Here is a 13,903-nt window from a genome sequence, read left to right on the forward strand (position 1 = left end):
TGCCCCTCTGCAGCATGGATGTCCGCCTGCCCAGCCCTGACTGCCCCTACCCGCGCCGGGTGAAGCTCCCTGGAAAGTGTTGCGAGGAGTGGGTCTGTGATGAGGCCAAAGAACAGACCGCCGTGGGACCTGCTCTCGCTGGTGAGTGGGGGTCCCTCCGTGGATGACAGCACGAGGGGAAGGGGGACTCTGTGTGGAGGTTGAAGGCAGTGGGATGGGCTGACACAGGGTACCTCGGTAGCTGGAGTGCAGTAGTTAGTGGGGTCACCCCACAGATAAGCGTGGCTGTCTGAATTTCTAAGGAAAGGGAAGAGAGCCTCTAGCAGGGCATGAGGTCAGGTGATAGTCTCATCCTGGTTGTCTTTCCTTGCAGCTTACAGACTGGAAGATACTTATGGGCCAGACCCAACAATGATGCGTGCCAACTGCCTGGTGCAGACCACTGAATGGAGTGCTTGCTCCAAGACCTGTGGCATGGGCATCTCAACCAGGGTCACCAACGATAATGCCTTCTGCAGACTGGAGAAACAGAGTAGACTGTGCATGGTCAGACCTTGCGAAGCAGACCTGGAGGAGAACATCAAGGTAAATAGTCTTTATTTTTATGTGTGATCTACTAGGATGCTTCCATCCAGTAGCAAAACCCCAAAGGCTTACCAAAAAATGTGCAGTTCTCACAGGTAGTCAGTTTCAAGTGGTTTACTTTGAAATTTGAGTTTTGCCTCAGTGGTGAATAGTTTACAATTAAATTACCTTAATTTTCTCTCAAACTGTAATATTCAACTATATAAGGCATTCTTGCTTAATGAAAATATAATAAGGATTAGTGTGTCTGCTTGCCCTTAGCTTGCAAACTTAGTGCTATGTGAAAGCCTACCTTCTAAACATTTTGTATTCACTTATATCCTGACAGAAAGGCAAAAAGTGCATTCGCACCCCCAAAATCTCCAAGCCCATCAAGTTTGAGCTGTCTGGCTGCACCAGCGTGAAGACCTACAGAGCTAAGTTCTGTGGTGTGTGCACTGATGGACGCTGCTGCACACCCCACAGAACAGCCACCCTCCCTGTGGAGTTCAAGTGCCCTGATGGGGAGATCATGAAAAGGAAAATGATGTTCATCAAGACCTGCGCATGCCACTACAACTGCCCTGGAGACAATGACATCTTTGAGTCTCTGTACTACAGAAAGATGTATGGAGACATGGCATAAAGCCAGAAGGAGACACTAACTAGATTCTCAACTTGAACTGAATTTGCATCTCATTTTGTAAACATGATTCAATAGCACAAGGTATTTAAATAATTTTTTCTAAATTTCAACAAACTGCTCCATGTGACTTAAGACAATTTTTCTACTGACCCCAAATGGTGGTTTGAAGAAGAAGGTAAAACGGACAGTGGGACCACAGCAAGACACAGCTTCAGAACACGCTGACTGTGAGGTGGTGTGAAGGGGTTAAGGGAAATAGACAGGAAAAAGCAAGAGCCAAGCAAATGTTCCCTTAATGTGGTGCAATTGAGAAGGAGACCGTTAGTGTGTTTGCTGGCACTGGTTTAGTGACAGCAACAGCTGGAATGCAAACCCTTGCCCAGCAAAGTGCTAAGTAGAAGGTGTGTTCTGTTAGTCAGGACAGCAATGTTTCAGCTCTGACACTCTGATTCATATGGCTTGGTCAACAAGAATCAGAATCATGTCTATTAGACTGGACAGCTTGTGGCAGTTAATTTACCTGTAACAAGCTACTTTTTATTAATATTGTAAATACTGTGTGTATATATATTTGTACAGTTATCTAAATTAATTTAAAGTTTTGTGCCTTTGTTTAATGCTTTGAAATTTCAATGATAGCCTTCTTTTTTGGAACAAGATAGGTAGGTTTTAAAGCTTGTCTGACAATGCATTCAAAGCATGAAATAGATACTCTAGTGGAAATTGTTCAGATAGGGCCAAATGGTGAGTTGAGATCAAGATGGAGAGTATTAGAGTTAAGGTGCCTGTATCCTTACAGAGCGCTCATCTGGCAAAATGTGTTTACTTCCACTTCATGTGACATGTGGCTTTAACAAAAATGGCTCTTCTGTAGCTCATCAGTCTTTCCACTTGAGCATTTGTTTCTTTCTTTGACTATGGCTCTTTTTGGACAGTTTATTTGTTGAGAAGTGTGACCAAAAGTTACATGTTTGCACCTTTTTAGTTGAAAATAAAGTATTTATATTTTTTTTATAAATGGCTTGGTATTTCATTTACCTTTAGTCTGTGCTATTACTTTACATATTCCTAAAAGGGCTTGGCTTTGCACTAGATGAAGATCAACTAATGTGTGGTGGGTTTTTTGTCCAGAAGTACATACACTCATGAATAAGCTAATGATTTATGGCTATTTGTTCTGTTACTAGTGAACCAACTGTAGTTTGTTACTGTTCTGAATGTAGAATGGAGGGCAGGGCCAGGCTTGCTTTGCCAAGCATGGTTATTGCATTAGAAAGTGCAGCAGATTCCTCATACATCACAGGTGATGGCTTTAAAATGAGCCAGCTCATCACCATAGTATTCAACTCCTGCTATAACACACCATGCAACGTGCTTAATTCAGTGAAGTGTTTTACTGCTTAAGATTTATTTTCAACTAAGGTGAGGAAGATGTTTTTAAAGTATCAGCATTGAAGTGGCTCCTGACTCTAAAGTCAAATCCAGAAGTCCAAAATTTGATAAAATTCTCAGTGAAGAGCTAATGAGTTGTATCATAAAAATCACAAAATAATATGGGTTGGAAAGGATCTCTTAAAATCTTTTGATTTAACCCTTGTGCAGAGTAGGGCTAACTTAGATGTGGATTTACCTGATTTAAGTATGGTGCTATACTTGGTATGGTATGGTAGACACCACTGAACTCAGATGGCAGATACCTGGGTTATCTTCCAATTTGATGAATGGGGACAAATCATTATACGTGACAGTTCTGTCTGTAAAGTGTCCATTGATTCAAACTCTTGCAGGCCTGGAGATGAGAAGCATTATAAGAGTTATGCTTTTTGATAATGGTCCAAACATTCTTCTCAGATAAGCAAAAACCCAGTATAAGGACAGTTGTGAGTCGTTTGCCTCATCCCCCTAAAGCTTAAAGGAAAGCTCCAGTCCTGTGCTAGGTCCTACATCAATAACAGACTTTTTTGTCCCTTTATTAAGACGAGGGGATTCTCTGAGTTTGAAATTAACCTTTGCACTAGAAGCATTAGTACTTGTTTTCAGAAAAAACACGTACTCTCCAACAAGAATCCTTTTCAGGCAAACAAGTTCAATCTGGAATTTCCTGATGGTGAAAGAGGGTTAGCTTTCAAAAAATGTCCATCCTTCCTGAACACCTTCCAATCCCATTGATTTCAGCTAACATGAGTGGCAAATCAGTGTAACACCAGCTTTGACTAATGAGGGACAACAGAGCCCTGAACCAATGGGAAGTTAATGGGAGTCTTGCCAGTGGCCTCACCAGGCTTTGCACGAGGCCATAGGAGCATTTCCCCTTTCTCTAAAAAATACAAGGAATTCTCCTGGCATGAGGAAGTGGCTTTCTGTGTCCCGTATGAAATAGTTTTGGGTAGCCTCTAGCTCTTACGTGCCCTGAGACTCTCCAGCATTTTTTCTCTATTTTTTTTTTCAAGTTACGAATATGATGCAGCCCTGGAAACACTTCAAACGTTCCTACAACAAGGACTGGTCGTCCTACTGCTGCAGTGGCTCCACCCCCAAATAACAAGAGAACTGTCATTTCTAGTTCCAGCAAGGACAGGAAGTACATGGACTTCATTCATAGCTATCACTATAGGTCTCGGGATCCGAAGAACTGAAAGAAGCACAACATACCTGGCAGGTTGGTATGCAAGGCATACCCATTCATTGACAACTCTGCCCTGCGTTCTTTTACAAATCGATATCAGATGTGATAATGAATGGCCACTCCTTATAATATCAACCTCTTGAGCCTCATGACCGGCTCATGAGATTCACTCACGTTCTGGTCGCAGTCCTCTCTGGTGCAGGCTGTATCTCAGACACCTAAGCTGCACAGCGCTGTGGCCTCCCCCGGCACTGTCTGCTGGCTGTGCGTGGCGTGAGAGGCTGCAGGCAGGGCCACAGAGCAGCAGCAGGGCTCTAGTTTAGGAAGGGCCATCTGTAATTAGGCACCCACAAAGGGGGTCCCCCTAAGCAGCTCGGGACCATGACCTGGTAATGCAATGATGCAGCTGCTTTGCCTGCCGTCTGACAAATTATCATACAGCTTCACAGGCTGGGGGAGAAGGACAGAAGAGACCTCCTGTCAGAATATTTTAATGGCAGTTTGCTGTTGGCACTGTGGATTAAAATAAGGAAGTACACTGCGTATGCAAATCCTTTTAACAAGTTGTGGCTCTCCCCCGAGCATATCAAGAACCATAAATCTCAGCTATCACTGCATTATAATGATTTGCACTCTTTCTTTTTTTTCCAGGAACACATGTAGTCTTCTGACAGAAGCATGCATTTTACACAATTTCACAGATATTAAACCTCTGAAGGATTTATCTCTGAAGGTAAAGAAATTTAAATACTTTGTTGTAAGGTCTTCTAGAGGTATAGGTAGGCATCACACTGTTTGTAAGACTTTCTTTCAAAGGTATCCTGGGAAAAAGGAGCCCTTGTGTGGCATGTATGGTATATTAAATGGTGGTTAAAATGTGGGCCTTTCAACTGTAAAGGTGCTTCCTAGTTTCATTATTTGTGCTTAGATGCATAGATGCAAGAATAAAAACTTGAATTCAGAAGTCCAAAGTCACTTACAAGGGAGAGAACACTGGTTCACATTCCTTCCAAAATACTTTCTTTTGGAAGTTCACTTTTGGATGTTTGCACCCTCAGAAAATTCTATGGTGCAGGTTTGCTACTGTACTTTTAAAATATTTTCTTCATGTATGAAAGTATATTCATTCAAATTATTAGCTCCTTAAAATGGATCTCCAGCAATACTAATGATCCAGTTGGTAACAGACCACTGTAAAGTCAAAACTCATTTAATAAATGATACCCAGTTAATCATTAAAGAGGAATTCAAGGTGTCTGGAGACCAAAGTATCAAATAATTTGTGAAATAACTCTAAGCCGTCGTATTTCAGATTTTTGTACCATAACACTTTTGTATGTATTTGCAGCTTAACTTTCTAACACAATACAGATGTGAACAACAGACACGGATTATAGCCCTTTCATATGAAATAAGCTCTACTGTCCAGATGGAAATTTGTCAGATTCCTCAGAGCTAAGAAACATCCAAAAGACACTAGTTAAGAAACTCTTCAAGAATGAGCCACTTTTAATGATCCACAGCCACACAGGAACAAATAAGTCTTTGAACAGTATCCAGTTGTTTGCCTCACAAAGACAGGGACTCAGCTGAGAAAACTGACTTTTGGACACCACTAGAAATAGCATACTCTAACTACATCATTTGTGTTTTTTCATGTAGCATAGCCTATTCAGACATCACACTTGAAGAAAGCACTCGTACCATTACACTGAAAAGGATATTAAATGTAAGAAGGAATAGTAATATTCTTACCTAAACATGTAATAATTCAAACATTCTGACTTTACATCCTACCACCAAAAACCTAAGTTCTCTAAAAACAGTGCTTAAATGTGGCTTTAACTGATATTATACTATGCCTACATATGGAAGTAATTAGCAAGGAGAAGTTGGGATGAAATACCAGTGTAAGGCTTTGCCCAAAACCCAAGAAGAATCCGAGAGAGGAAGTAGCTCAGTTAACTTATTTTTCCTCTCATTTTCCACTTTTTTTTCCTCCCTGCAGTTCCTTTGATTCATGCCCATAAATGGACATACCAAAAGCCGCCACATTCTCACAGTGTTTTTCAGCCTGCCTGCAACCAGGAAATACCAGGAATTTCTTCAAGGAACCTGTTCCCAAACCGTACTAAAACATTCAACACATTTAGCGTCTGAACAGAGTTGAGAAGCCTGACTAAGGTCTCGTCTCCACTGCACAACCCAGCGTTGCTCCTGCATTGGAGTACGACTGCTTGCAGTCATTGCTGCTAGCCCTGCCCTTTTCAGCTCTTCTCTGTGCTGGTCCAAGCCATTACCCCCAGAGCAACGAATATGGGATGATTCTGAAAAGTACTGCACATTGCGGCAGCATTCCTCAGCTCCTGTCTGTTATTGGGGCAGTGCCAAATGCAGGAGTATTTACGTTTGCTTAATGGTAAGTAAATCCAACCCTAAAAGTAGTATAATAGTGTTTATGCTGTGAGGAACAAAGCATTTTGCAGCTTCATGAGCAGGACCAAAAGGTTGCTAACGTGGTACTGCAGTGTAAACGTGACCTAGTGGTGCCTCCATTCATTATTCGGCCCCATTAATTGTGCCTCTGAAAGAAATGCACAATCCAAATAAATGTTTGTTGTTTTAAGTTAGTCCTATAAAAAGCAGGTATTTAACAGCTTTCAGCAGCTATGAAGTATGTTTTCCTGCTCTTGAGCTAAATGCTAAGAACCAGCTTTTCAGCCAGTTTTCAGGACTTGTGTCAGCCTAGCTAATTGACATAACTGCAGTCATGCTGGTTTAGACCACCTGTGGCCCAAAGTCCTGAGGCTGTATGAAGTTAGGGGAACTGCACAGGGCTGTGTGCCTGGGAGGGCTCCCAAGAGGCCACAGCCTGGCTCCTGTGACATTTGCTGGGCACTGAGCACTTGGAGGAGCACAAATTGCACAAGGAAGTATTACCTACTAGGGAAGTGATAAGCCAGTGTATCTGGTAAATGAATGAGATGGACTAGAATTCAAAATAGATCTGAAATACTGTTCAAGCTCTAGGCAATGTAACATCTGGGAAGGTATTAGATATAATCTTAATATACTGTGATATGGTATGGTGTTAATTATGCTTTCTTAGTTACATATTTCTTAAATCATGCAATTAAAAAAAAGTCTTTATTCTTAACCAAATAAGACATTTGATGTATTCTGATGAGAGATCATCCTTTCATCGACTCTGTGATTTGGCACAACGCCGTGCTCTGAAGGAACTCACTTTGCCCTAACTCTCAGGCTTTGGTTACACTACATGCACTGAGCCACTCGCTGATCCAAGAACAGGTATGGCCCAGCCGATGTCTATAAGGGTGCTCTGCTATGACACAGCTTCAGCCCCAGGTGGAGAGCCTGGCAGGAGAAGAGGATTGGTAAAGCAACAGAAAACAGATCAGCTAAACAGGTGACCATCCCTCTGGGGTTCAGCTTCACAGCCAATGAGAGCAAGATAATACTGTGCAAAATTTGCACCTTCTTATCCATGAATCAAGAGCAAGAGAGAAATGCGTATTTGATGAAAAGCATGAGAATAGTTGAGGACCGCTACGTGCTATAAAGCCAGGGAGTAGAAATACATGGGCTTGCTGAGAAAAAACTTATATTCACAAATTTCCAATTTCTGCCACCCTAAGGAAGGTTAGTGTTAAAGTTCATTGATCTCAGTGGAAAAGAGTATTTGTTTTGACTTAATTCTCAAGAACATTATGTATGCAAGAGAACAAAATTGCAGAGCAACGGAAATACATGAAAGTCACATTTGGCCTTTTCCATTTATACATATTGTTCTAATTCTAGGCTTGCTCTGAAGACAGAAAGTCCAGGGTCTATAAGCTGATCAAAGTTCTGAAATCTAACATGGTAGGAGTTACTGAAGAAGAACAGCTTATCCTATCTGGGGAACTGCCACGAGTGTCCTTCAATTGGTTTTCCCATCAGCAGTGTAGCTGTAGTTGCCCACTTGGGGGAATGTGCTCAGCTGAGGTCTTTCTTCTGCATGTGACTCCAAGGATTTTTATTAAATAGCATAGAAATGAAATGTATCTGAGTTGATCCTTCCAGACACAGCTCCGTAGCCAATAAGTAGCCACTTTGGAAAGTACTACATAGATCGGAACATGCCTGAGCAAGTGATCCTGAAGGGATCCCAGCATTGCTAATGCTTATGAGAACCCACTTGGCATCAGCATTGCAAGGGGAGGCAACATTGCTGCTCATCCTTATGTTCCATAGCAGTAATAACCAGCACTGTAGAAGTGTAATTTTATTTTACAGTTATTTGATTAGTTACCCAATGAAACGCTGTTAGAGAAGAATTGACACTGTTACCCACTTTCACTTAGCAGCCAGAGTACCTGACTCTTAGAGCTCATCACCATGGGATACATCTGCTGTAAGGATATCCTGTAAGGTCTAACCTCACACGCACGCACATGCACACACACACATGTGCATGCACACTTACCTCCCCATTGGAGCTTCCTGTATTATGTAGTTATTCTCATGAGGATGCAGTTATAATATAAATGTGACATCTTATATAGCATTCCACTCTGCAAATGTGACTATGGTCATCTTATACTTTGGAAAACTGTATGCAACTGGGATTTTTCATTCTGGCTTTTCTGACTTCTCTAAGTATATAACGAGCATGGCAAAGCTTGGAAGTATAGCCAGCCTTTGGAGTACAAGGACTCTCTGGGTAAAAACTTTTTTTCTGTATGAAGAATTAGTAGACTTTCTAGTGCAGAAATCAAACAAGACTCTTCTATCCTTAAGAGTGCTTTTATTTTATACAATTGAAAAGCATATTAGAGATTATTTGTGTCCTCATGTTTTCTTTGGCTTCTGCATGACATTCTCCACAGACCTTATCACAAAACAATTTAGAAACAATATGTGTATTTGCGAGCAACCACACACAGACATGTATAATGGCCCTCTCAACAAAAATCAGAACCAAACAAGCAACTGTAACGCTGGCTGATAAAATCTCGTTGTCCTGTATGGTGACTGCTGATTGTGAGAGGCAACAGTTTCTTGTTCCAAGTATTTAACAGTTTTATCTAAGATCTCTCTAAGATTATTTATCAGACTTCATTAAACCAGTCTTTGAATTTGTTTGTGCTCTGTATATCCACACAAGGACAACTTCTGGACTAGCAGGATTGCACAGAAGCAGACTGTCCTCTAGTCAGAAAATAAAGGATTGTGCACTGGCACAGGTATTTTGTCTGGCTGCCTCTCCAAAACAAGGAGAAGGAAAAGTCAGTGTGTCATTTTATTTCAGGAGTGCATTTAGATAAAAATTGCTTTTTTAATGAGGCAAATTTGGAACATATAATTTGTTATATGATGCTGTTAATAGATGGTGTAGGAAGTGTGTCAATATATTCTAATATTTAACCTAGCTAGCACTTAATACACCTCCTGAATCAGTATCAGACTAACAATTCCTGAAGCAGCGGGTAGGTCCTGTGCTGGGTACCACACTGGCCAGCACTGGGCTCTGCCGCTGCTGGGCGCTGCCAGGGGTGGAGCCGCGTCCCAGGGACGGGACCGGGCTCTTTCTCTGCATCACACTGACACCGTGTGGCTGCTCGGCCGCGGCAGCAGCAGCCCTGTGCTCCAGGTACAAACTTTGCCTCCGTATAAATGAAGGTAAACAAGTTCTTTATGCTCTTTTTGATGCTAGGTATTCCGTTTCTCACTTGAAACAGGTCGTGCTATTTTTTTTTGAAGAAGGATGGTGTGATTTAAGCACAGGCTTTTTCGGAATGTAGGAAATATTTCCTATTTTCTCATAAAATATTAAAGCAATAGATACACAGGACTGTCTGAGCACCATGCATTACTTAGACATATGATTATACACTCTCTGTATCCTTGTTACCTATGTTAAAGATGCAGAAAACAAAACACCCAAATGTGACAAGACTTCTCTGGAATGAGCTGCAAGTCACAGGATGCGTTCTCACTGATCCCCTTTCTCTCCTGCTTTGGGCCACTGCTGTGCTTTGAACCCACAGCACGCCACAAGCCCCTTGCAGAGCCTCCCTGGGCATCCTCTGACTTCCTAACAGCACCCATCCCGTAGGAAGGGATCACAACAATGTGTCATAATATATCACAATAATTGTCACTAGCAGATACCCAGAAAAATAATCCGAAAGTTTATTTATTAAAGGTAATAATATAAAAGAATGTATTTTAAATGTCTTGCTTTTTATCTTGCATGCCTCTTAAAAATTAATCAATCCTCTAAGGTCCAAGTTTTAGGATGAGCAAGTCTTGCTTCTCCTCCTTAGGTGGGTACAGATTCACACATAGGTGTTGGTGATCTGTCAGCAATCCATGAAATTATCTTATTGCATCTCTTTTTCCAGTTGACTAATTATGTTATAATAAGCCTTTGAGTTAAACTGTTGAAAGTGAAACTAATTTCCCTCCTGACTTCTTCAACATGCATAGACAATGAGTCGCATCCATTTTGTGTAGGTTTGGTCTAATGGATAGGACTTTGGGTGTGATGCTCTGGGTCTAACCCAAACCTACTGTAAAAAAACCTCTGATCTGGCTCCTTACTTGAGACTCATTTCTATGAAATGGGTTTGGACACACAAAAGGGCAAGAAGGCATCTCTGTGCCTCATCCTCCAGAGCCTCCCTACTGCAGCTGGCCCTGCAACTGAACTGTGGAGCAAGGTCTGGTACATGGACAGCTACTTTACTTAGGCTCAAAAGAAGTGGTAAGAAATGCGACGTGCTTGTCAGGTGCATACCCTTCCTTCATAAATAAACAAGTTTTTTACAACTTGTTTGAATAACACCTTTATTCAATAGTAGCAATGATGGACTGGCCATTCCTAGTCACTCAGAACCATTTGCTTTCGTTACTCTGCTCTTTAACAGCAGTGTGCACCTCATTTTCTGCATGAGCAAAGACAAGAGGCTTTTTAGAGATATGTTTCCTCACATCACCTTTCCCAGGTGAACAACTTTTAACAAGGGGTCTTCACAGGACTTTGGACCTTTGTCATTGACTTCTTAACTAACCTGGCTAGAAATAATCAGTAAGCCTCAGAGCTGGTGCAGGACCCAGAGGCCTTGAGATATCAGCACCACTGGGCCAGGCAGGGGGCAGAAAAAACTCTTCACTCTTCCGGTGCCTCCTTCTTGGAGCTCACCAGCTTTGTGCTCACCATCAGCCTGGTCCTAACTGACCAAATTCTTCAGCTTCTAAATCTCTCACAAGAGTTACATCCCATAACTACCTGTGTGCAAGTAGTGCTCTTAAATTATGGTTTAAGAATCCAGATTAGGCATTTCCTTACGTAGTTTGCTTTACACAGAAATCCTTCTACCCCCTTGTTTTCATGTTAAAGGTGGTGGCTCAGCCAAGCAGGTCTAAGAACATATTCGGGTCAACTTCTCGGCCGAGCACTACATTTCCCTAGTAAGTATTTTGTATTGTGATTCAGTCTTAGCACAGCTGTCCTAGCTGTTTTCAGGATGGCTTTGAAATTCTTATCATACACACACTCCAACAAAACCATCAACTACATAAATTGCCATTTCTTATACCATAAAAATCTGTCATATATATTACTGGTCTGAGAAAGCCATTTTCCAAAGAGAGGGCTAAAATCAATATATGTTCTGTTTTCAAAGATGGGGCTTTAGGAGGGTGTTGGCCATCTACCAAGTCCCCAAAATTTGTCTTCTTATTAATAGTGAAAAATATTTCCTTTTTACATATTTATCCAAGTCTTTTGGGCCAAAATTGCTTTTTCTTTTTTAGAAAGTCATATGATTGTTCTCAACTAATATATCAATTCCCTCCAATTCCCAAAGCACTGTCCCTCTTTTGATGCTCTTTCAGTAACGGAACAGTTGCACCTTGCTGAAATATCTACAACTCAGTGATTGTTGTGGACTCTGATATTAAGCTCCACATGCCATTTTCTTGTAGGCAGGCCTTTTTCTTGTAATACTTTGTATTGATCATCGTGTCTTTGATGCCAAAAATGTTAATCTTACCTAAGCCTTATTTTGGCATGGATTACACTTTGACAAATTGTCATTGCATTCATCCTGGATGTTGCAGGAATCTCCACACTTTCTGTATGCAAGGAGCTACATGTCAAGAAGCTATGTGTGCTGAACACAACTTTCATCACATGCTGAATCTGAATGGCTGTCACCAACAGTTTGCCCAGAGCTACAGCTGTTTATGCCTTCAGATGACAAAGCTCTGGAGCCTGCAAATTGTTTTAACTTCTGATAAGGGCTTAGAGCCGTCTAGTGGGTATGTATGTCCAACGTTGGTGCCCTCTTGCTCAAGGTGTTTTCTGATCTTCCCAAGTTTGTTTGTTTTGCCCTTTATTCATACTGAGAAGTGTCCAGTCAAGCTAAAACTCTTCTCTCCTCCCTGTGAACACTGTATCAGTCCAAGTCCTGTCCTCTGGAACTTTACATCTGCAGCCAAATTTGTTGACTTAACCAAAATACAGTCTTTACCACCCATACAGTCTTTACCACCCAACCCATTAGCTGACTTTCCTCTGAAGTCATGACTGCTCACTGTCATAACACCACCCCACCTCTCCAGACTGAATCATTTTGTCTGCAATGTGTTCTGATCTTGCACTAAATGGGGGCAAGGGGTCTGGGCTCATGCTTTTGCTGATTTTGTTTTTCCTTTTTTTTTGCAGAAAGCTATGGACAACCTGGTTTAGGTTATGTAAGCTCCAAGATTACACCAATTTCCACAAGACAGCCAAAGAACAATTATTCCCCCCAGTGATGAAGCGGTTGGTAAGAGTCACACTGCATTTCTGCTCCGCTGAAGTCAGCAGTGGGAGTTGGCAATGTGCATTTTATGTTATTTGAGCTCACTTGTACAAGGAAAGAAAAATGCTAATATCTGCAGTGTAATTAGCCTCATACACAGGATATACAATAATTTATATGCATAAAATCTTCCTCAGTTATAGGAAGTCATAGCATAACCTGCTTCTGCAAAAGATTTTTGATTCTTTGGACCCCAGTAATTCAATCTTCCCAGTGCTCTTGTCTCTGAAAATTGTAGTAGGAGTGTTAGCTAGCAATTACAAGCATGTCAAGTATTTAATAAAAAGCTTAGGAAAGCCCACTCTTTTCCAGGTGGTTTGCCTGTATTTCTATTGTCCCGGGACCATATTTTCTTAGAAAATATACACTGAGCAAACTAGATCTTTTCCCAGTTAGCTCAGATCAGACCAGAAGAGGGACAGATATCAGCAAATGCAGCTGCATTCACTATTTGCTCAAAGTCAAACGCATCCACACGTGATTATCAAACCTTGCACCTCTCTAAACAGTTTATTTTGAACAGCAGAACCAAATGTACGTCATTCCTTTCTCCAGTGTAAAGGCACTAGGTCCAGTTTTCACCTAGTTACAGCACTAACATAGTGCTATAATTTTGTAGTGGACTGTGCCATCTTATGCAGCCAGCAGGAATAAGACTTAAAAGTGACTTAATTGTCCTCAAGCAGCATCCTTTCTATCACCCAGAAACCCAAAGCTCCAGTACAGATGCAGAATGACAAAGGTAAGGCCTCCAGCACAGAGAGATAGGATGAGACATAAATTCTCTTTCAAGCCACAGACAGAGACTGGTGCTGAAGCGCAGTTTTGCCAGAGTGCCGTGAACGTAGTCTCATACCATCTAGACTGACTTCCAGACACTCATGTGTGCCTTAGGTACCAAAGGCTGTCTGCTGTCTTCTGATCTGGGGGAGATCGCTTAGGAGCTTTGGGGTGACTCAAAATTTCTCCATCCTACTGTATTTATTTCAGTAGAGAAACTAAAAATAGAAAGGACTAAACCTGCAATAAGGGGCAACACAAATTTAACACATGTTGTGGCTGAGGAGGAATACAATAATTTGCGATGGCATCCTCTAAAATCTGTTGCCAGGCTTCTATAATTATTGCAAGTTTGTCCATGGTCTCCATAGCAGCCTTTCCTGAGGCTCAAGGCCGGTGTGGTGACTCACA

General features: G+C 41.6%; 1 protein-coding gene across 1 annotated transcript; it reads left to right on the forward strand.

The window, feature by feature from the left end:
- Positions 1–5: 5 nt before the first annotated feature.
- Positions 6–2,220, forward strand: CTGF (connective tissue growth factor; the record flags this gene model as incomplete). The annotated part of the gene is made up of 3 exons (XM_010087979.1): positions 6–141; positions 374–585; positions 914–2,220. Coding segments are annotated over 3 exons (645 nt in total), but the record flags the coding sequence as incomplete, so codon positions are not given.
- Positions 2,221–13,903: the final 11,683 nt, after the last annotated feature.

The sequence above is a fragment of the Pterocles gutturalis genome, unplaced genomic scaffold (assembly GCF_000699245.1).
Source record: "Pterocles gutturalis isolate BGI_N339 unplaced genomic scaffold, ASM69924v1 scaffold44146, whole genome shotgun sequence".
Taxonomy (NCBI): domain Eukaryota; kingdom Metazoa; phylum Chordata; class Aves; order Pterocliformes; family Pteroclidae; genus Pterocles; species Pterocles gutturalis.